Genomic DNA, 19,743 nt, shown 5'->3' with positions numbered 1-19,743 from the left:
AAGGCATAAATGGAACTAGTCATAGTGGGGTTTCAACAACGAGGGCATCATCATGTCATCCATACTAGCTTAGGTAAGTATTTTGCTAGAATTTTTTGTAGCATCTCCCATGTTTAATGGAGAAAATGTTACGCTTGTTCGAGGGCACAGACATGCTATTTAGGATTCGAGTAATCATTTGCCAGAAATTTTGGCATCATCTCACATGTTTTAATGAGAAAAATGCTACTTTCGTTTTTGGATAGATGTTCACTATAACGCCCTAAAATCTTCAACTTAGGACATGTAAAAATGTAACCCAATTTTTTTTAATGTAACACAACGAAAATTGTTTTGGGTTTTAAAAGTTGGACAACCCTGAGCGGGTTACAAAGATGAAAAGTTGAACTGGGCTGGATCCATTTCTAATTAGAATTTGAAACCAGATCCACCTCGACTCACATTATAAGAAAAAGCATATCCATTCCAAAATCATATCATTTCACAATGAGTTTGCGAAATTAAATTCAAACATCTCAGTCTAATTAAGATACACAAAAGTCCTAAGATCGACAAAACAAATAGAAAATATGGTTTCCGGCCTCGCCGCCACATTGCGTCATCGCATTACTTCTCAAACATCACCTACACCTCATGAAAACTGAAAAAAATGGATTCTCATTCAAAAAAAATGGATTCTCAAACATCGCCATCACCTTGCCATTTGGTTTGAGAGATAGAATCAGAGAATCCATTTGAACTTGTACACTCAAAAATATGAGAACCCTCTCATGTCTTGTCGAAAGGTGGTTCGTCATATTTTGTTACCTTTATAGATGAAAAATAGAAATGAACTCTTCGACATTTTCAAGAAGTTTGGTGCAATGGTTGAAAATCAATTCTCTAGTGCAATTAAAGCTATTTGTACTTATTTTGGTGGAGAGTATACGAGTTGCATGTTTAAGAATTTTTTGCAGTATAAAGGAATTGAACATCAAAAGACTTGTCCCTACACACCTGAGCAAAATGGTGTAGCAGATAGGGATAACTGACATCTTTTGGAGACTACTACAGCATTACTTTTTATGGAATGGTGCCTAAGAATATTGGGCATATGTAGTTTGTTTGGCAATATACCAGATCAATCGTATGTCATCAAGTGCGCTTACAAGTATATCTCCATTTAAAAATATGGATTTGTGCCTCTAATTATAGCATGTTGAAAGTTTTTGATGCACTTGCTTTGTTTTATTGACTAGTAGATATAGAGATAAACTTTCCCCATGTTCAGTAAAGTGTTGCTTTTTGGGGATTTCTCTTGAACAAAAAGGGATATAAGTGTTATGATCCAATGAAAAAGCGTGTATGGATTTCAAGGCATGTGGTATTTCATGAGGATACAACTTATTTAAGCAAAGTTGAACTTAAGGAAAAGGACTATTAAATTTTGTATGTATGGTTCAGCTTGCACATGAAAGTAGAGAGAGAAAAAGAGGAGATGCACAATCGATTGGGGCGGCACACACAGGCTCGACCTCCAAACCCTAGGCTTTATAAAATAAAACAGGTATACAATGAGCCTTGTAATATCAGAGATATTACAAGGATGTCATTAATGAAGTTCTATTAAGCATGTGTTTCATTTAACATGCCATGCGTATGGATCTGGATCCAGATCCATACGCAAACTATATTTTAACACCCTCCCTCAAGTTGTACGTGATTTTGGAGCATGTACAACTTGCTCTTCAATAGCCAAAATCGACGTCCTGTTAACCCCTTGGTAAACAGGTCTGCCACTTGATCTTCTGTTCGAACACGACGTAGTTCTATCTCCTTCATCTCGACTTTCTGCTGTATAAAATGTTGATCAATCTCAATGTGCTTCGTTCTGTTATGCTGAATAGGGTTACATGCAATGTTTATTGCGCTTTGATTGTCACATAGAAGAAATGATCGAATAATTGTCTCCCCAAGATCACTCAATAAGTGTCTAATCCATGTGGCTTCTGTCGTGCCTGCAGCCATCGATTTGTATTCAGCCTTTGTACTCGATCGTGCCACTGCCTTTTGTTTTCTGCTGCTCCATGACACTAAATTGTGTCCAATATATACACAATATGCAGAGACAGATCGTCTCTCATCTGGATCCCCTGCCCAATCTGCGTCTGTATAAGTGATGAGTTCATGTCCTCTATGCATATTATCGTTCTTGCGATAAACAAGTCTGTCTCCTATAGTTCCTTTTAAATAGCGTAGAATGCGCTTCACAGTTTCCATATGACCTTCCGTTGGAGCATGCATAAACTGGGATACCTGATTGACAGCATAAACTATATCAGGTCTGGTAAAGGTCAAGTATTGTAACATCCCCACGAGACTTCTATACGTTGTAGGGTTGACACAAAGATGACCATCTTCAGAGCTCAGCCTTTGATGTAATACACTAGGAGTATTGACTGGTTTGCAATTCATCATCCCGGCTCTTTCCAGAAGGTCAAGAGTGTATTTTTGTTGCATGAGTGTCAATGTGTCTTGTTGTCTGTTAACTTCCACACCAAGAAAGTACCTCAACTCCCCTAAATCTTTCATCTTGAAAGTTTTCATTAAAAACTGCTTCACGTCGCACATGATTATCTGAACTCCCAGTGATCACAGAAGAAATATAACAATGTCTGCCTTTTGGTAAATAAAGAGTGAGTGATCCAGATAGCATCTTCTAAAACCATAACTCTGAATTTGCATAGAGAAACTTTCAAACCAGGAACGGGATGCCTATTTCAACCCATACAGAGATTTCCTTAGTTTGCACACCCAGGCAGTAGGATCCTTCTCGGCATAACCAGGAGGTTGCTCCATATACACTTCTTCCTTTAAAATTCCATGCAAAAATGCATTTTTAACATCCATCTAGCTAAGGCTCCAACCTCGATCGACTGCTAGGGATATGATGGCACGAATAGTACCCATTTTGACTACCGGACTAAAAGTTTCATCGTAGTCTTCACCATATTGTTGTGTGAATCCTCGAGCAACAAGTCGTGCCTTATATATGTCAATACTTCCTTCAAGCTTATACTTTGTTTTATAAACCCATTTTGAGCCAACTACATTCTTTCCTTCTGACCGAGGGACTATTTCCCAAGTCTGGCATTCATGAAGACCTTCCATTTCTTCATTCATAGCTTCAGTCCAATGACGGGATTGAAGAGCTTGATTAAAACAAGTGGGTTCATCCTGTTTTGTGAGCTGAGACATAAACAACTGGAAATCAAGGGAGAAGGTTTCATAACTCACCCATCGTTGAATAGGATGCTTAATGCGTGACGGCCTTTGAGCCGGGTCATTGGTGATGCTTTCCACATTCCTCGGCTCTGTCTTTTTGTTTCGTCTAGTGTATATCTGTCCATAGAAGCGTTCTACTGGGGGTGGCTCAACTGGAGACTCAATTGGAGATAATTCAACATGCATCTGTGGGTCATTCAACTCCCTACTCAAGCCGAAGGAAGGACAATTTGTCTGACATGTTTCTTCTGTATTAGCAAAAAGATTTGCGCTCATCCATGGATCATATACTTCTAATTCTCGAGATGACAACGCTGTAGAGTCATTGACCTGAAAATTTCGTTCGTCAAAGACAACATTTTTGGAGGTCCTAATATGTTTTGTAGTAGGATCATAGCATCGATAACCTTTGTATTCATCTGCATACCCAACAAATCTGCACTTGACAGCCTTGTCCTGAAACTTATTTCGCAGAGATGAATCAATATGTACATAACATACACAACCAAAAACATGCAGCTCATCGTAAGAGGGATGTTGCCCAAATAAAGTATAATAGGGAGACTTCCGATCCAAAAGTGCCATAGGAAGACGATTTATGATATGAACAGATGTGTGAAAAACTTCTGTCCAGAGACTAACGGGCACATTGCTATCATGTAACATGCTCATCGCGCTCTCGACAATATGCCTGTGTTTCCTCTCCACAACCCCATTTTGTTGAGGAGTATGAGGGCAAGAAACATGTCGACTTATTCCTTTATCCCGAAGAAAGGCAATAAACTCATTCGATGAATACTCTCCTCCACCATCACATTGTAAATGCACAATATCACAAGCAAACTTTGTTTTGGCCATCGAATGGAATTCCCGAAATATTTGAAAAACTTCATGCTTGTGTTTTAAGAAATATATCCAAGTATAACGGGAATAAGAATCAATAAAGATAACATAGTAACGACTACCAGAAAGAGAATGAATAGGTGCGGGTCCCCAAACATCGGAACAAATAATCTCAAATGGCTTTGAAGCTCTTTTATTTATAATATGAAAAGGAAGAACATGACTTTTGCAGAGTTCGCATGAAGAACATTTATTATTATTATCAAAAAATGAACATAGACTAGACTCTGGAAGGAGACCATCAGATACAAGATTTTCAACGAAACCCCGACTACAATGTCTCAAACGGCTATGCCAAATATCTGGCTTATTACAATGAGATGAATTAAAAACTTCCAATGAAGGGAAAAACAAAGACTCCGAAGGCGAAGACACTAAAGAATGCTTGGACGACTTCAACTGGAGAACTGGGACTGAAGACGAAGACACTGAAGGAATCTCCTTGAAGACGTACATGTTTCCTTGTCGCTCCCCATTAGCGAACGTCTCCTTCGTTCGTAGATCCTTAACATAAACAAAAGAGGGAGTAAATTCGACGGAATAATTCATATCGTCAACAAGTTTAGCTACAGAAACAATGTTCTTTTTAATATTAGGAGCAAGAAGGACATTGGACAAGTGAAGTGAGGACTTTGACATAGGGATATGTGCACTGCCAGTATGACTAATGGAGTGATCAGTTCCATCTCCCGTAACTATACTACCTTTTTCAAAATAAGGCAATAAGTGAGATAACTTACCCGTATTACCCGTAACATGTGTGGCGGCACCTGAATCAACATACCATTCGCCTTGTTCATTTTGCTTGATCGTCATTTGTGACAATGTTGATAACAAAAGTTGTTGCACATCTGTGGATGGCACTTTTGTGTCCACAGTAGTAGCTGATTTGTTCTCAATTTTGTTTATTATTCCTCTATTCTGTAGATTAAACCAACAATCAGCTTTCACATGTCCTCTTTTGTTACATAAGAAACAAGTGGGCACTCTCCTCTGATTCCCTGTATTAAAAGCCCCTAAAATATTAGGTGTAGGCAAGATACCACGTCCTCCCTGCCCAAAACGTCTGCGGCCTCTGCCTCCTTGATGCCCTTCATTCCCTCGTCCAAAACCTACAGAAGTGTCCATGGCCAAAACTGAATGAGGACGAGCTGATTCATTTCCTTCTGCCCTTTGTTTCATAATCATCTCATGCTGGAGAAGTTTCGCTTGAAGGTCGTCAAAAGTGGGCAACTGCGGAAGGCATGATAAAGTTGTGATAAACATGTCAAAATCAGGACCCAATCCATTGAGAAGTTGTTGAACTTTATCTTTATCTGCAATAGCACTTCCAATAACCGCCAATTGATCAGTAATACTCTTCAAGTGGCCTATGTATTCCATGACTATCATGGAGCCTTTCTTCAAACTTTGAAATTCATTTTTTAAGTACATAACTCGGGCTTCTGATATCTGAGAATATGTCTGAGACAGCTTACTCCACAGATCCATACACAGTGCAATCATCTGAAAGAGTAACCAACACTTCTTGAGAGAGTGTTGATGTAAAATAAGCAACCAAAGACTGATCCCGCTTCCTCCAAGTTGTATACTCTGGATTCTTAATAGAAATGGTAATTGTGTCACCCTTCTCATCCTTGGTTTCCTGCAAAATAAGTCGTGGTGGTATAGGAACTAAAACATCCAGATGTTCATCGAGATCCTGACTCCGTATAAAAGGAAGGAATTGCCTCTTCCAAGTCAAAAAATTAGAATGAGCAAGTTTTTCTCTAACGAGCTGACTCAAGAAATTTGCAGAGGGACCGGATGACGATGAGTAATCCATATCAATGGGACAATGAATAAGCAAACAAAACGAATGGAAAGAAAACAAACAGGTTTGAGATCACTTAATCAATCAGGAGAACTTCAACAAGACATGTACCTGTGCTACCGATATCTGGAAATAACCTTTTTTTTTTGCAGATTCAGAATCGAGATTGTAAACTGTTATAATCTGCCTATAGGCGTTGCACAGGAGACGCTAAAATAGCAATAAAGGAAAGGAAAATTTTCTAGAATCAAAGAATGAATAAAAATTGACAGACGTTAGAAGTGGAAATCAAAGAGATTGTGGAAAAATTTCTGGAATCAAAGAATGAATAAAAACTGACAGACGTTAAGAGTGGAAATCAAAGAGCGATGACTGACAGTCGTCGATGGCTGCAGTCGTTGATGGCTGCAGTCGTGGATGACTGACAGTCGTCGAACGAGAATAAAAAAAAACAGACGAACCTGTTTATGAGTAGCAGACGATGGGATTGATATCACGTTAAGAATCGAGAACTAGCAGAATAAAAAATGGTGACTACAACCAAAAGAAAAATAAATCAAACAGGCTGCTACTCAGAGAGGAGAATAAGAGACGAGTTGCATAGAAAGATTGGGAGAGGAGAATAAAAAAGGGAAGACGAGCCAAAACCTGTTTCTTCAGATCTCGCTGAACACGGCCTCTAATAGGATTCCGCAACCCCAAGCTCTGATACCATATTAAATTTTGTACGTATGGTTCAACTTGCACAGGAAAGTAGAGAGAGAGAGAGGAGATGCACAATCGGCTAGGGCGGCACACACAGGCTCGACCTCCAAACCCTAGGCTTTATAAAATAAAACAGGTATACAATGAGCCTTGTATTAAGCATGTGTTTCATTTAACATGACATGCGTATGGATCTGGATCCAGATCCATACGCAAACTATATTTTAACAAGGATTTTGTAGTCTTTTTTTTCTAATACATTTTCCTGAATCAAAGGAGGTAGAGAGGAATGTAAGAGCTCAAGGGAAGATAACTCAAGAGGAAAGGGGTAGGTTTGGTCTATGCTACTCTAGAAGGCAAGATAATATAGTAGAAATATTCTTATTGGATTAGATAGAATTTGAAGAAGCAAGAAGTCCATATGTCAATTTTGATCCCCTTCTTATTGATTCAAAACACACTAGTCAAGAGTCCCATGTTGCACCTTCTCCTCCTCAAGTACATCGCACTTCTCGAGTTTTTGTTCCTCTAACTCATATTGTGTCATATGAGTCTTTCTCTTTTCATCATCGTGTTTTTCTTGTTTTAATTCACTTCTATGTCGAGCCTAGTTCCTATGCAAAGGCAACCTCAAAAGGAGTGGCAGCAGGCAAATGGCAAAGGAGTTTGAAGCTCTTGAACAAATGCAAGCATGGGACCTTGTGGGCCTTCCGCATGGCAAGAATGTAGTAAGAAGCTAGTGGGTATACAAAATCAAAACTAAGGCAGATAGATCAATCGAGATGTAAAGGCAAGACTCGTGGCTAAAGGCTATAGCCAACAATTTGGCATTGATTTCACTGAAGCCTTTCCACCAGTGGCCCACATGACCACCATAAAGACTTTACTTGCAGTGGCTACAATTCGTCAATGGAACCTTTGGAAACTTAATGTGAAGAATGTTTTTCTGAATGAAGGCTTGGAGGAGGAGATTTATATGGAATTACCTCAAGGATATTCAGATTCTCAGGGACGAATATGCAGGTTGAGAAGAGCTTTGTATGGGCTCAAGCAAGCACCACGTGTATGGTTGGAGAAATTTAGTAGTTAAGTAAAGTCCTTTGGCTTTTTGCCAAGTTATCATGACCCTGCTTTATTTGTGTCCTCTTCTAAGCCCGAGAAATGTATATTGCTCTTGTATGTTGATGATATGCTGAAAATTGTGGATACCAAGAAAAGTCTAATTGCAGTATTTGCGATGAAGGATCTAGAAAATTTGAAGTATTTCCTAAATTTGGAAGTTGCATACTCAATGAAGGGATTGAGGGGACTCTATCTATCTTAGCACAAGTGTGCCACAGATCTAGCAAAGAAGGCAAGGTTAGCATATGACTGCAGAAGAGTTGCAACTCCTATGGAAGAAAATGTCAAGTTGAGAGCTTCAAATGGAGAAAAACTAGAAGATCTTGTGCTTTATAGGCAGTTTGATATATCTGATTATTACTAGATCTGACATCACATATGCAATTCATGCAGTCAGTCAGTTTATGAATACCCAGCAGTGCTCGGAATAATCTGGTATGTGAGAGACACTATATGTTTTGGCATGTTCTTTTCGGTCTCGTCCTCCACAGACATTAGAGCATATTGTGATTCAGATTTTGGAGGATCAACTAGAGATTATCTTTTCACTACGGGATTTTGTGTTTTCTTCGGCAATTCCTTGATATCTTGGAAGAGCAAGAAGCAACAGTGTGTTTCTTTGTCCGCAGTTGAGGCAGAGTACATAGCCATGACACAAGTTTCTACATAAACTATTTGGATAAGATGGCTTCTTAAGGATCTTGGTATGGAAGTTTGTGGAAGAACTTCCTTGTATTGTGACAATATGAGTGTCATTCATATTGCTAAAAATATTGAATTTCATGAGAGGACAAAGCATATTGAGATTGATTGTCACTTTACAATGATGACATATGAAGATGGGATCATTTTATTAGAACATGTGAGCTTAAAAGAGCAAGTGGCTGATGTGTTTACAAAGAATTTAGTTCTTTCATACTTTCAGCCCTTCCTTTTCAAACTTGGGATGATTCCCTTGGCATCATCTCAAGTTTGAGAGGGAGTATTTAGAAGTGTAATATGCTTTGTATCATATATATTTCTATTTTTGTGTGTTTTCCTCCATTATTATGTACATAGATTATTTAATGAGGGCATTTATGCACTTTAACAAGTAGTTAGTGGTTATGAGCCAACAGTTTTTGTTTTGTATTGTAACAAAGAGGGGTCGTCCCCTTATATTGTATTCTCTCCATCATTTGCAAGCAATGAAGTTTTAGATAAAGGCTTTCTTCTTCTTCTCACTCTCTCTTCTTGAGTTTCTTGTTCTCTTGGCTGCTGCTCAATGGCAACCACCTTTTATTAAAAGCACCAAAACAGTGGGGAAAAAAAGAACAAGTTCCATACCAGTCAACTGGGAGATGTCAACGTGCAGGTTTTGTTAGACAACTCTTCAGTCGGGTTTGTAAGCAATATTACATCTAGTTATACGATCAATTTGTATTTGATAATAATCTGACCAAATCAATTACTAAATCCTATTCGGATTAGAATGTGGATTTTTCCTACAATCTAATCAGATTTTTGTACTAGGTGTCCATATACACAAAATCGAGCTTTTTCAGGTTTCATCTCATAACAAGAGGGCCATAGAACACCTTGAACAATGCACGTCATACATAATCCACTTTAAATGGTGTGATAATGTGAGATCAATTATATATAGAACAAGAAACACAAACACTGATTTGAATTTTTATTGGAATCCAAATATATAAGCATAGTTAGGTTCACTCCAGATTTTATCATATTATGTGAATTCCAGTTCAGCTGGATGATATAAGTCCAAATCTGGCTTCAACTCCACCTCTCATAAACACAGATCATTTTAGGCCGAATTTGGTACTACCTGGATCCAACCAAATCAGACCCCAGACTGACCAATTCACACCCCTACTGCCATCTCAATGCAAGAATATATAGATTCCAGATAATAACAATCCAAAGAGTAGAACCAAATCCATGAAATTTGGTCCAAGAATAAATAAAACTATCGTGACAAAGTTTTGAATATGAAGAGACTCATTCCTTCGAGCCACATTAAAAATAAATGCACAATTTTATTAGATAGTTTGCATATATAATTAAATATGGGCTATGTTCTCAAACTTCAAAACAAACAACGAAAATACAAATCCCACAGAGCAAATTCAGCATACTTTTTCAAGCTTATTGATAAAGTGGTGTTTTGGGTCTGAATATCATACCAGACCCGTATCCACCTGTATAGCCTTTATGTACAACTTTATATTGTTTTATTTCATTCCGGGTCTGGATATTATACCAGACCCAGACTCATATTGTACACTCAAAACATATTAATATAACCTCTTTAGGTCACGATTTCACATTAAGGAAATCGTGACAGCCGCAGCCCCTACTCTCATCTTCTTTTCTCTTTCTCACAAAACAGGTTCTGGTGGAGAATCTCACATGGTATCAGAGCCGAGATCCACATAGGGCTTGAAGGGGCTTCCAAAAGGTACGACCAGAGGTTTCTCTTTCGTTTTCTTCATCTCAGCTCCTTTCGTTTTCTTCATCTCAACTTCTTCTCTTCCATTGTTCGGAGGATTCACGTCTCACGTGAATCCCTAAAATCATCACGTCTCACGTGAATCTCTTAAACTACCCTAATTCTTACTACGTCCCACGTGAATTTCCTGTTTCACATGAATCCCTAAAGACGACCCATCTTATTCTTCATTTGGGATATTCAGACCTGGTCGTGTTCTTGCACCAGATCTGAACATTTCATCTCTGTGCATTCTCCTTTCACGTGAACCGGAATATTCAGATCTGAAATTGCATCAGATCTGAAATATTAAAGTTTTTTTTTTTTTCAGACTTGATTTTTCTTTGACAGCAGATTTCAATCTGTTTTTATTTCTATCAAGCGTCTCCACTTTATAGCATATTTCTTCTTGCTATTACCATCTGCGTTTTGCCTGAAAACACAGTTAGTTCCAAATTTTGTTCAACGTGTGAGAACTCCTTATTGCGTCAATCACAAACCTTATAAAAAGGGGGAAGGGAAAATTTTAGGTCTGGTTTCTCTTTAAATCTGACAGTATCTAATCGTCAGGTCCTAGAAGGTTGCTCAACTTCAAAAAAAAAAGGGGGGGGGGGGCGACAGTAGACTGGGCACTTCCTGAATAGCCTTGTTCAATTTTTGCATTTCACACTTCGTGAATATCCTTGTTAAATTTTTTAAGGATTCTCATTCTTCTCAATCGAGTCTTCCTTCAAGTTTCTTCAACCAGCTTGTTTCTGAAAAGTTAACCACCTCAAACTTCTTGATTTGGAAGAGACAAATCATTTCCCTTATAAGGAGTCAAGGTCTCTTAGGTCATCTGGATGGAACCACTCCAATCCCGCTAGAATTTGTTACGAGAGAAGAGAAAGATGATAAAGGAGCAACTTCAATTGTGTATGTCAAAAATGCAGAATATCTTAACCGGGAAAGGAAAGACCAATCAGTAGTTGCATACATTACCTCTAATTCTTGTTGCGATCCCCGACAATTGTACAGCCCTGCAACTTTGGGAGAAATTGGTTCAGACGTATTCACAAGTTTCACAAGCGAGGATGGTTTTTCTCAAGATGGAATTTCAGCTACTGAGAAAAGATTCCATGACCATCATGGAATATCTCAACAAGATGAAGACTATCACAAACCAACTTGCAGTTATAGGATATGCCGTGAGTGACAGTGATATGGTGCAACAAACTCTGAGTGGATTAGGACCCGACTATAATATGATCGTCACTTCACTATTATGTCTACCTGCCCTTCCTACTTTTGATGAGCTGAGAGCTAAACTAATTTAGTATGAAATGACTCTGAAGGGATTTTCTCAAGAAATACATGCTCATATAAATTCCCAAGAAGTCTTTGCCACAGGAGTGACTTATGGTCGAGGACGAGGGCGAGGAGGACAAGGGCGAAATGGACACGGAGGACGTGGATTGCTTCCCACTCCAAATATCTTGACTCATACTCAGGGACAAAGGCCAATCCTCACTTGCTTCCTCTGCAACAAAAGGGGGCATATCAAGGCGAATTGTTGGCACAACCCTGAAAATAAAGGAAAGGCTCCACAGACAGAACAGAAAGCAAAGCCCACTAATATCAGAGACAATGGAGAGATTAAAGATCTGTTAATATATATGTCCTCTCAGAATTAAAATTAAAACAGAACGATCAAGGCACATGGTTCGTCGACTCAAGGGCAGCAACTCACGTGACTGGTGATGCAGGTAAACTTTCTAAACCTATCCCTTATTTTGGCAAAAGTAACATTGTCACTGGAGACGGATCCTATCATCCTGTTTCCCATGTTGGAAAATCTGTTATTCTCATGTCACATTCTACTCTTGAACTTACTGATGTACTTCATGCTCCAAATATCAAGAAAAATATTGTCTATGTTTCCAAGCTTGTTGATGATAATCATGCTTCAGTCGAATTCACTCTCTTCTCTGGGCAGGTCAAGGACCTTCGCACGAGGGAAACATTCGCTGAAGGAAAAAGACGAGGCAATATGTGTCTTTGAAGAAGCTCCATGTCATCCCGTCCGCCCTATTCATCTGGATTCGAAGTCTTCATTAGAGTCGTGTTCCTTCCCTTTAGCAAATGTTTTTAGTATTTCTGAATGTAATAAGCTTTTTTTATGGCATAGTCGATTAGGACATTGTGGGAGTCATTTTATTGAGAAACTTGTTTCTAATAATCTCATTCCAAAAGAAAGTCTCAATGTGGATGAGAAAAGCCAGAAATGTTCGAGTTGTTCTCTATGCAAAAGTCATGTATTGCTTTTTCATTCTATTAATAAAAGAGCTTCAAAGCCTTTTGAGATGATATGTTCTGATGTATGGGGACCTGCCCCAGTTGTCTCTGGATCTGGGAGCATATACTACCTAATCTTTGTTGATAGCTACTCTCGATACACCTGGATATATTTCATAAAAAAATAAGTCAGAAGTTTTCCTTTTGTTTCAAAATTTTCTTTCCTTAGTAAAAAATCAATTCTCTGAGTCTATCCAATTCTTTCAATGTGATGGAGGTGGGGAGTTCTCTTCTAGTGACTTTATTTCTTTTTTTCAAAATAATGGGATAGGAAGAAGGGTGTCCTGCCCACACACGCCTCAACAAAATGGGATTGCTGAGCGAAAACACAGGCACATCGTTGAAAGTGCCATGAGTATGCTCCATGATAGTAATCTTCCCATTAATCTGTGGACAGAAGCCTTCATTCTGCCGTGCATGTGATAAATAGATTGCCTATGGTTGTTCTAGAAAATAAGTCTCCTTATTACTGTCTTTTTGGAGCTCATTCTAGTGATTATGATTTGTGTGCTTTTGGATGTGTTTGTTATGTGCATATTGATCGGTCCCTAAGAAACAAGTTTCAGGACAAGGCTCGGAAGTATAGATTTGTGGGATATGCCGACGACTACAAAGGATACAGGTGTTACGATCCCGTCAACAGACGTATCAGAATCTCAAGAAATGTCATCTTTGATTAACACAATTTTGATCACAAAGTTGGCACAATGGATATGTCCTCTACCATGACCGAAGTTTATTATCCTTGGCTGAATTCAGGACTTTTTGCTAGTTCCAATGAAGTTTGTCCTCCAGATTGTGGGCAGCAGGAAAAAGAAATGTCTGAGACTATTGGCACATCGAGATCACAACATTGAGAAGAAATATCATTTGTACCGGGCAAATACAAGGGCATTTACTATGCTAGACAGAGAACGATAACGCCAAATCTTTCAAATCACATCTCAGCAGCTTCACCTACTCCCTCTCATACTCTTGAGGTCAGAAGATCCAATCACATGCGACATCCTATTGATAGGTGGGTCAGCTATAACAATTTCTCTTTGGACTTTCAGCTCTTCTTAACTGCTCTGAATAAGGGAGATGAACCTATCATGTACTATCAAGCAGCTACTTCCACTAAATGGGTAGAAGCCATGAATGATGAAATGCAAGCCTTACATGAATGTGGAACCTGGGAAATCGTTCCCAGACCACCTGACAAAAATGTTGTTGGATGCAAATGGGTCTACAAAATAAAGTATAAACCAGATGGAACCATTGAATGATACAAGGCGAGACTAGTTGCAAAAGGATTCACTCAAGAAGCAGGACAAGACTATGATGAGACATTCAGTCCAGTGGTGAGAATGGGAACAATTCAAATTATTCGTTCCTTGACTGTTGAGCATGGATGGAAGCTGAGTCAGCTTGATGTAAAAAATGCATTTTTGCATGGGGATTTGAAGGAGGAAGTCTATATGGAACAACCCCGTGGATATCAAGAACAAAATTATAAAACATGTGTGCAAGCTAAAAAGAGCTATCTATGGCCTAAAACAAGCATCTCGCTCTTGGTTTGACAGCTTCTCCCTTGAGATTCAGAAACATGGATTCTCATGCTCCCTATTAGATCACTCATTATTCATTTTTAGAAGTCAGAATGTGATCACTCTATTGTTAATTTATGTTGATGATATAGTTATCACAGGAAACTCTGAAGATCACATCAAAGAAGTAAAAGATCTATTAGGTCAGAGATTCAAAATGAAAGATCTCGGAGCCTTGCACTATTTTCTTGGCGTAGAAGTCGATAGTTGGGCTCATGGTTTGACTCTCACTCAACACAAGTATACGATAGATGTTCTCGGCAAGGCGGGTATGAAAGACTGCAAACCTTTAGCCACTCCAAGTGTGCTCCACCAAAAATTAAGTGCTCATGATGGAGACCTGTATGAAAACCCCACCAGGTATCGCAGTCTAATAGGAATGTTACAGTATCTCACATTTACTCGACCTGATATTGTTTATTCAGTCAATCAAGTGTCTCAATTCATGCATGCACCACGTACTGGGCATATGGAGGCGGTTAAGAGGATACTCAAATATTTGAAAGGGACCATTGGAGATGGGTTGATATATTCTTCACAGACGTCTGGCAAGAATGTGCGTGAACTTATTGTATATTGTGACGCAAACTGGGCAAGAGATCCTGATGAGCGAAGGTCTACATCAGGATATTGTGTTTTTATTGGGAGAAACTTAGTCTCTTGGAGTAGTAGAAAACAAAAGGCTGTTGCTAGATCAAGCACTGAAGCTGAGTATAGATCCATGGTTGCCGCTACTGCCGAAGTCACATGGGTCAGGCACTTACTGACTGAAGTGAGAGAAACGATCTCTCCGTCTACCTTGTTGTGTGACAATCAAAGCGCTCTCAATATGTCATTCAATCCAGTACACCACAGTCGCGCTAAGCATATTGAGATCGACCAACATTTTGTGAGACAAAAGGTTAAAGAAAAAGAGATTGAGCCTGAATTTGTTAACACTGAAAGACAAGTTGCAAATATTTTTACCAAGGGCTTGACAAAAGATCGTTTTTGGACGCTTAAAGGCAAGTTGTTCATGGTTCAGAACCATGATCAACTTGAGGAGGGGTGATAAAGTGGTGTTTTGGGTCTGGATATCATACCAGACCCGTATCCACTTGTATAGCCTTTATGTACAACTTTATATTGTTTTATTTCATTCCGGTCAGGATATTATACCAAACCCGGACCCATATTGTACACTCAAAACATATTAATATAACCTCTTTAGGTCATGATTTCACATTAAGGAAATCGTGACAGCCGCAGCCCCTACTCTCATCTTCTTTTCTCTTTCTCACAAAACAAGTTCTGGTGGAGAATCTCACACTTATATTGTGTCAATGTACTACATTTTAAGTTAATAGGTAGTCTTCCACTGCAAAATAACCATGCTTACACTCTTTGATGAGCAATTATCTATCTTTGCATTTGTGTGAGTAGACATTTGTGATTATTGTTGCTAGATATTAAAGAACCTTAATAAAGTTTAAATCTTAGCAATAACATCAAAAAAAATATCACAAATTATGACAATGCTTTCTTTATTCTCAAATTTAAACAGTATTTTGCTCATTTTCTGATTCTGATTTTTATATTTTAGTTTGTTCTAATGAAGAAAAAAAATGCTCTTGGTTCCTTCTCCCAAATTTTTCATCTTTTATTTTTTGCAGTGACACATGCCTTGAACCTTAATTAATTTGAGAATTCAACTAGCAATGAATATGTTTGTCCACTCACGTAAGCATGCACGCACATAAACATGACATCCATACATGTATTTTCAGTTAAACTTTCAAATTAAAATTCATCCTCATATTCCATGCCTTCACTACCTTTTGTGTATGAAGGCATAAAGGCAGCAAGTCATGGACTAGATGTGCAATATCTAAGCCTCTTTGTTATAAAAAATTTATTTCAAAATTAATTAATAAATTTGAATATTAAAATTCATTATATACATATAACGCACTTGAAATCTTATGTCGGATTTCCACATGCCTCTAGAGTTGGATATTGCAATTGAAAAGAAATATATGGACCATTAAATGTGCTCGTTATGGTCCAATTAATAACTTAACCGTGGACAAGATAGTAGAACCAACATCATACATTTGTTTGATACATTTATCCCAGCCAAAACATGCGCCAATTCTTGTTCAAGAGACTGCACCAAAGGGGTCCAATATAGCCAACTCTTTGTTGCACTCACTAATGGTGTATGCCATCTCAAGACAATGGCATTCAAGCATTGGATCATCCAACTGCACTAGGTACACTTGTCCAATAAGAATAGGATTCTCAATTCTGATTATTACCGATCTATGCATCCAAAATACAGAAACAAAAAATGGTCACTTGACATTGTTCAGTCTATTCAAGATTATCACCTATAAATATTAGTTTAAATACATGTCTTGAAAAGGTAAAAAACTTAAAGTAGGAAAGACTAGATAACATTGCTTAGATGATATGGTTGATGTTACCTTAAGATATAAGTGTAGCAACAGTGACAAAGCACAAGGTGCAAAAAGAAATGTAGCAATAGTGACAAGTTATAAGGTGCAGAAACCTTGTGGGTTAACTGCATGAGAAGCGAAAAAGTCAAGAAAGAACAGAAGTTTTAGAAGAGAAAATATTGCAGTGACCCAATGCTGACAAGGCATAAGGTGTGGAAACCTTGTACTTTAACTGCATGAGAAAAGAAAAGGTAAAGTCCAGCTAATTTAGAAAAGAAGCATCTCACTGATTCAATGCAGTTGTAAGAACGACTCTGAATAGAGGAGAACAGCTTAAATAAGATGTTATCCTAATTTGTAAAGAATTGAAGGAGTGCATCCTCTAGAAGTTTAAAAATAATTTGTGTGGCCAATGCCTTCCAGGCCTTAGATTAGCCAATATTAAGAACTTCGAGCATAGTAGCCAATTGAGTTCAAAGATGAGAAAAGGGGCCAGAGGAAGAGGTGGGACCGTGGGAGCAACATGTCAAAAGGAGCAACCTGAGTATTTCCTAACACCAAATTTGAACCGTGCTGTTAAAGGAAGGATACCAGGTGGTCAGAACCCAACAAGGAAAAACCTTTCACCAATGCAGGGAGGCACTATCAGAGAGTACATTTTCCAATCAAATACATTTTTCCATCAGTTCACAGCCACAACAAGTACTGTAAGTAAAATAGGGCTACCCAATCTTTCAGCGTGTGTGTGTGTGTGACAGTGTGTGTGTGTGTGTGTGGATATGCTTCTGAGAACAGGCGCACTAAGCACATAAATCTTCTCTACGTTTAACCTTTCTTAGTTGAAGTTGACATAGCTAAAGCACCATTCAGGTTATTCCAAATGTTTTTTTCCTAATAAAAGGAACACAGGAATTTATCCTGATGATTTACAATCAAAACACTTGAAGCCTCGACAAGCACCTGGAACATCAACAAAAGCAGCAGATCATGACTAGGTGATAAACACCACAAATTTCCTTCAAATGTCAGAATATCATTAGCAGCTGTCATTCATGATGCCGACGTGGGGAAAAAAATATGTATATCATGCATGGAACATCAAAATATTTCTAAAAGATTGGCATTTTCCACATTCTTTCACAGCATCTAGAATAAAAAATATCAACGAGACTTTTTTGTCCTTTTTTCCATTTACATATTCTTAAAAGTTAGATCTTAGCGAAAAGCAGAGAAAAATAAGCAAACCCAAGAATAGGAACCCAAAACTTGAGGCAGTACAAAAAATTGTTGACGTTAAATCAGCAGAGAGAGAGAGGGGGTGGTTTACCTCTCATTACGGTTAAACCGAGCACCATGATAGAAAGCAACAGAGAGCAACCACGAGTCACTATGTACAGCAACAAGCGAGAGCCAATCCTTCCGATTCATTCCATCCCTTGCAAAATTAATCCCAAGTGCAGGCTCCGGAAGCTCCGGAGGGACTTCCTCCGCCGGGAGATTCACTTCCCACGACTGATCCGGATTTCCATACAGGCACAAATTCTCCTTATCTACATTCACGATCGGTCAACTTTCCACGAACAAATGAAGAGGAAAAAAAATTGTTGCACGAAACGCTCCAACTAAGAAAAAGGAAAACCCTAACAAATGCACAGATCTACGTAGACGCACGAATGAAACAACTAACCCGGGTCGCAGAGCGAGTAAAATTCATCAACATCTGAAAGATTGAAAACATCAAACAATTAAAAAAAAACAATTTAAATGATCGGAAGACGAAGAACTTCAAAGGATGAGATCAAAGAAGGAAACTAGAGAAAGATCTCTGGACATTACCGTAAGTTAAAGCCCGGATGATTCCTGCACGACGGCCGCTGTAGTCCTTGAATATTTCTTCAACGCTGCGAGGGTTCGACGAAATGGAAGCCATCTCCATGCACCTTCCTTCTCCCCTCGGTCTTCTTCTTCTTCAGTTCCTCTCAACAGGAAATCGGGGAGATCAAAGGCGAGAGATAGGAGACGAAGGAGCGAAGCATGAGCCCCACTCCCTGGGGTTCCTTCCTTCCTTCACAGGACGACCACCATCGGATCGGAAAACGTCGATCGAATTCCCGGAGCCAGAATTCTTATACGCCTTGAAAAGGTGGAGAAGAAAGACTGAAAGAAGGGGACGGGGGGATTGCTTTTCGGGAGCACCCTCCTTACTCTTCCGATATTACCACCAAACCGACGCTTTTCTTATCTATTTAAACCTCTCGCCCTTTTTTCTCTCTCTCGCCGCTTCTGTTTTGGGGGTACGGCTGGTAAGCATCAAGCAAAAAGTCGGAGGATAACCGAGCAGGTTTCGAACCCAAGACCACCACCCCTCCCCCCCGGTTGTGACTTAACCATCCGTTCTGTAGATGCGTTCTTTAGGGCTGTGCTTCAATGACACACTAACCTACTTAAAACCCGATTTTGGGTCTTAAATTTTTTTTTTTAATTTATAACCCGAAGAAACTGCACCCGGCACAAAGACCTGATCACCCTGGCTCAGCCTGTCATTTTTGTGCCGTAACTTGATTTAAGCTTTTTGAATCAGCTTCACTAGTTACCAAGTTGATTTTAATAGAACCATGGTTTTACTTAATTGAATTAACCCAGTTTTACTAATTTTTTCGGCATAAACTTGGATTTCACTTCCAACACCACATTTTGGAATCTTTGGATGACATTTTTTAAAACATAGTTTTGGAGCGACCCACTTCAAAACCAGGTTTTGAAAAACCTTGGTGGGGAGGTGTTTTTTCACTCCAGATCAAGTTTATTGGGGGGGCATTAACCCCCAACCCCCTCTCCTTCTTCCCTTTCCACTACCATAACCCACACCTCATTCCCGTCATTTCTAACCAGTGACCGACCAGAAAAATGGCTGACTTGGTGCCGCTTGGTAAGTGCAAGAATGCACCATTTTCTTGTTGTAATCAGATGAAAATGTTTGGAATAGTTTTTTTTTTTTTCTCTAGGTGAGTTTGACCAATTTCTTGCCACCCCATCGGTCAATAGAAAAATGGCCAAGTTACCACCTTCCGCTATAGGTGGTGG

The 19,743-nt window shown here is 38.9% G+C and overlaps 1 protein-coding gene across 1 annotated transcript in view; it reads right to left on the bottom strand.

Annotated features, from left to right (window-relative positions):
• LOC149845766 (PHD finger protein ALFIN-LIKE 2-like) overlaps positions 1 to 18,886 on the bottom strand; it is a 53,820-nt gene extending 34,934 nt beyond the window's left edge. The window contains exons 1-3 of the mRNA XM_089995981.1: positions 18,496 to 18,886; positions 18,347 to 18,379; positions 17,987 to 18,209 (exon numbers count right to left, since the gene is read on the bottom strand). Coding sequence (XP_089852107.1) covers positions 17,987 to 18,209; positions 18,347 to 18,379; positions 18,496 to 18,595 — 356 coding nt within the window. The 5' untranslated portion in view covers positions 18,596 to 18,886. The remainder of the gene's footprint in view (positions 1 to 17,986; positions 18,210 to 18,346; positions 18,380 to 18,495) is intronic.
• Positions 18,887 to 19,743: the final 857 nt, after the last annotated feature.

The sequence above is a fragment of the Nuphar pumila genome, chromosome 2, assembly GCF_984573655.1.
Source record: "Nuphar pumila chromosome 2, dmNupPumi1.hap1.1, whole genome shotgun sequence".
Taxonomy (NCBI): Eukaryota; Viridiplantae; Streptophyta; class Magnoliopsida; order Nymphaeales; family Nymphaeaceae; genus Nuphar; species Nuphar pumila.
The sequence above is the reverse complement of the archived record's forward strand: the minus strand, read 5'-3'. Positions and strand labels throughout refer to the sequence as shown.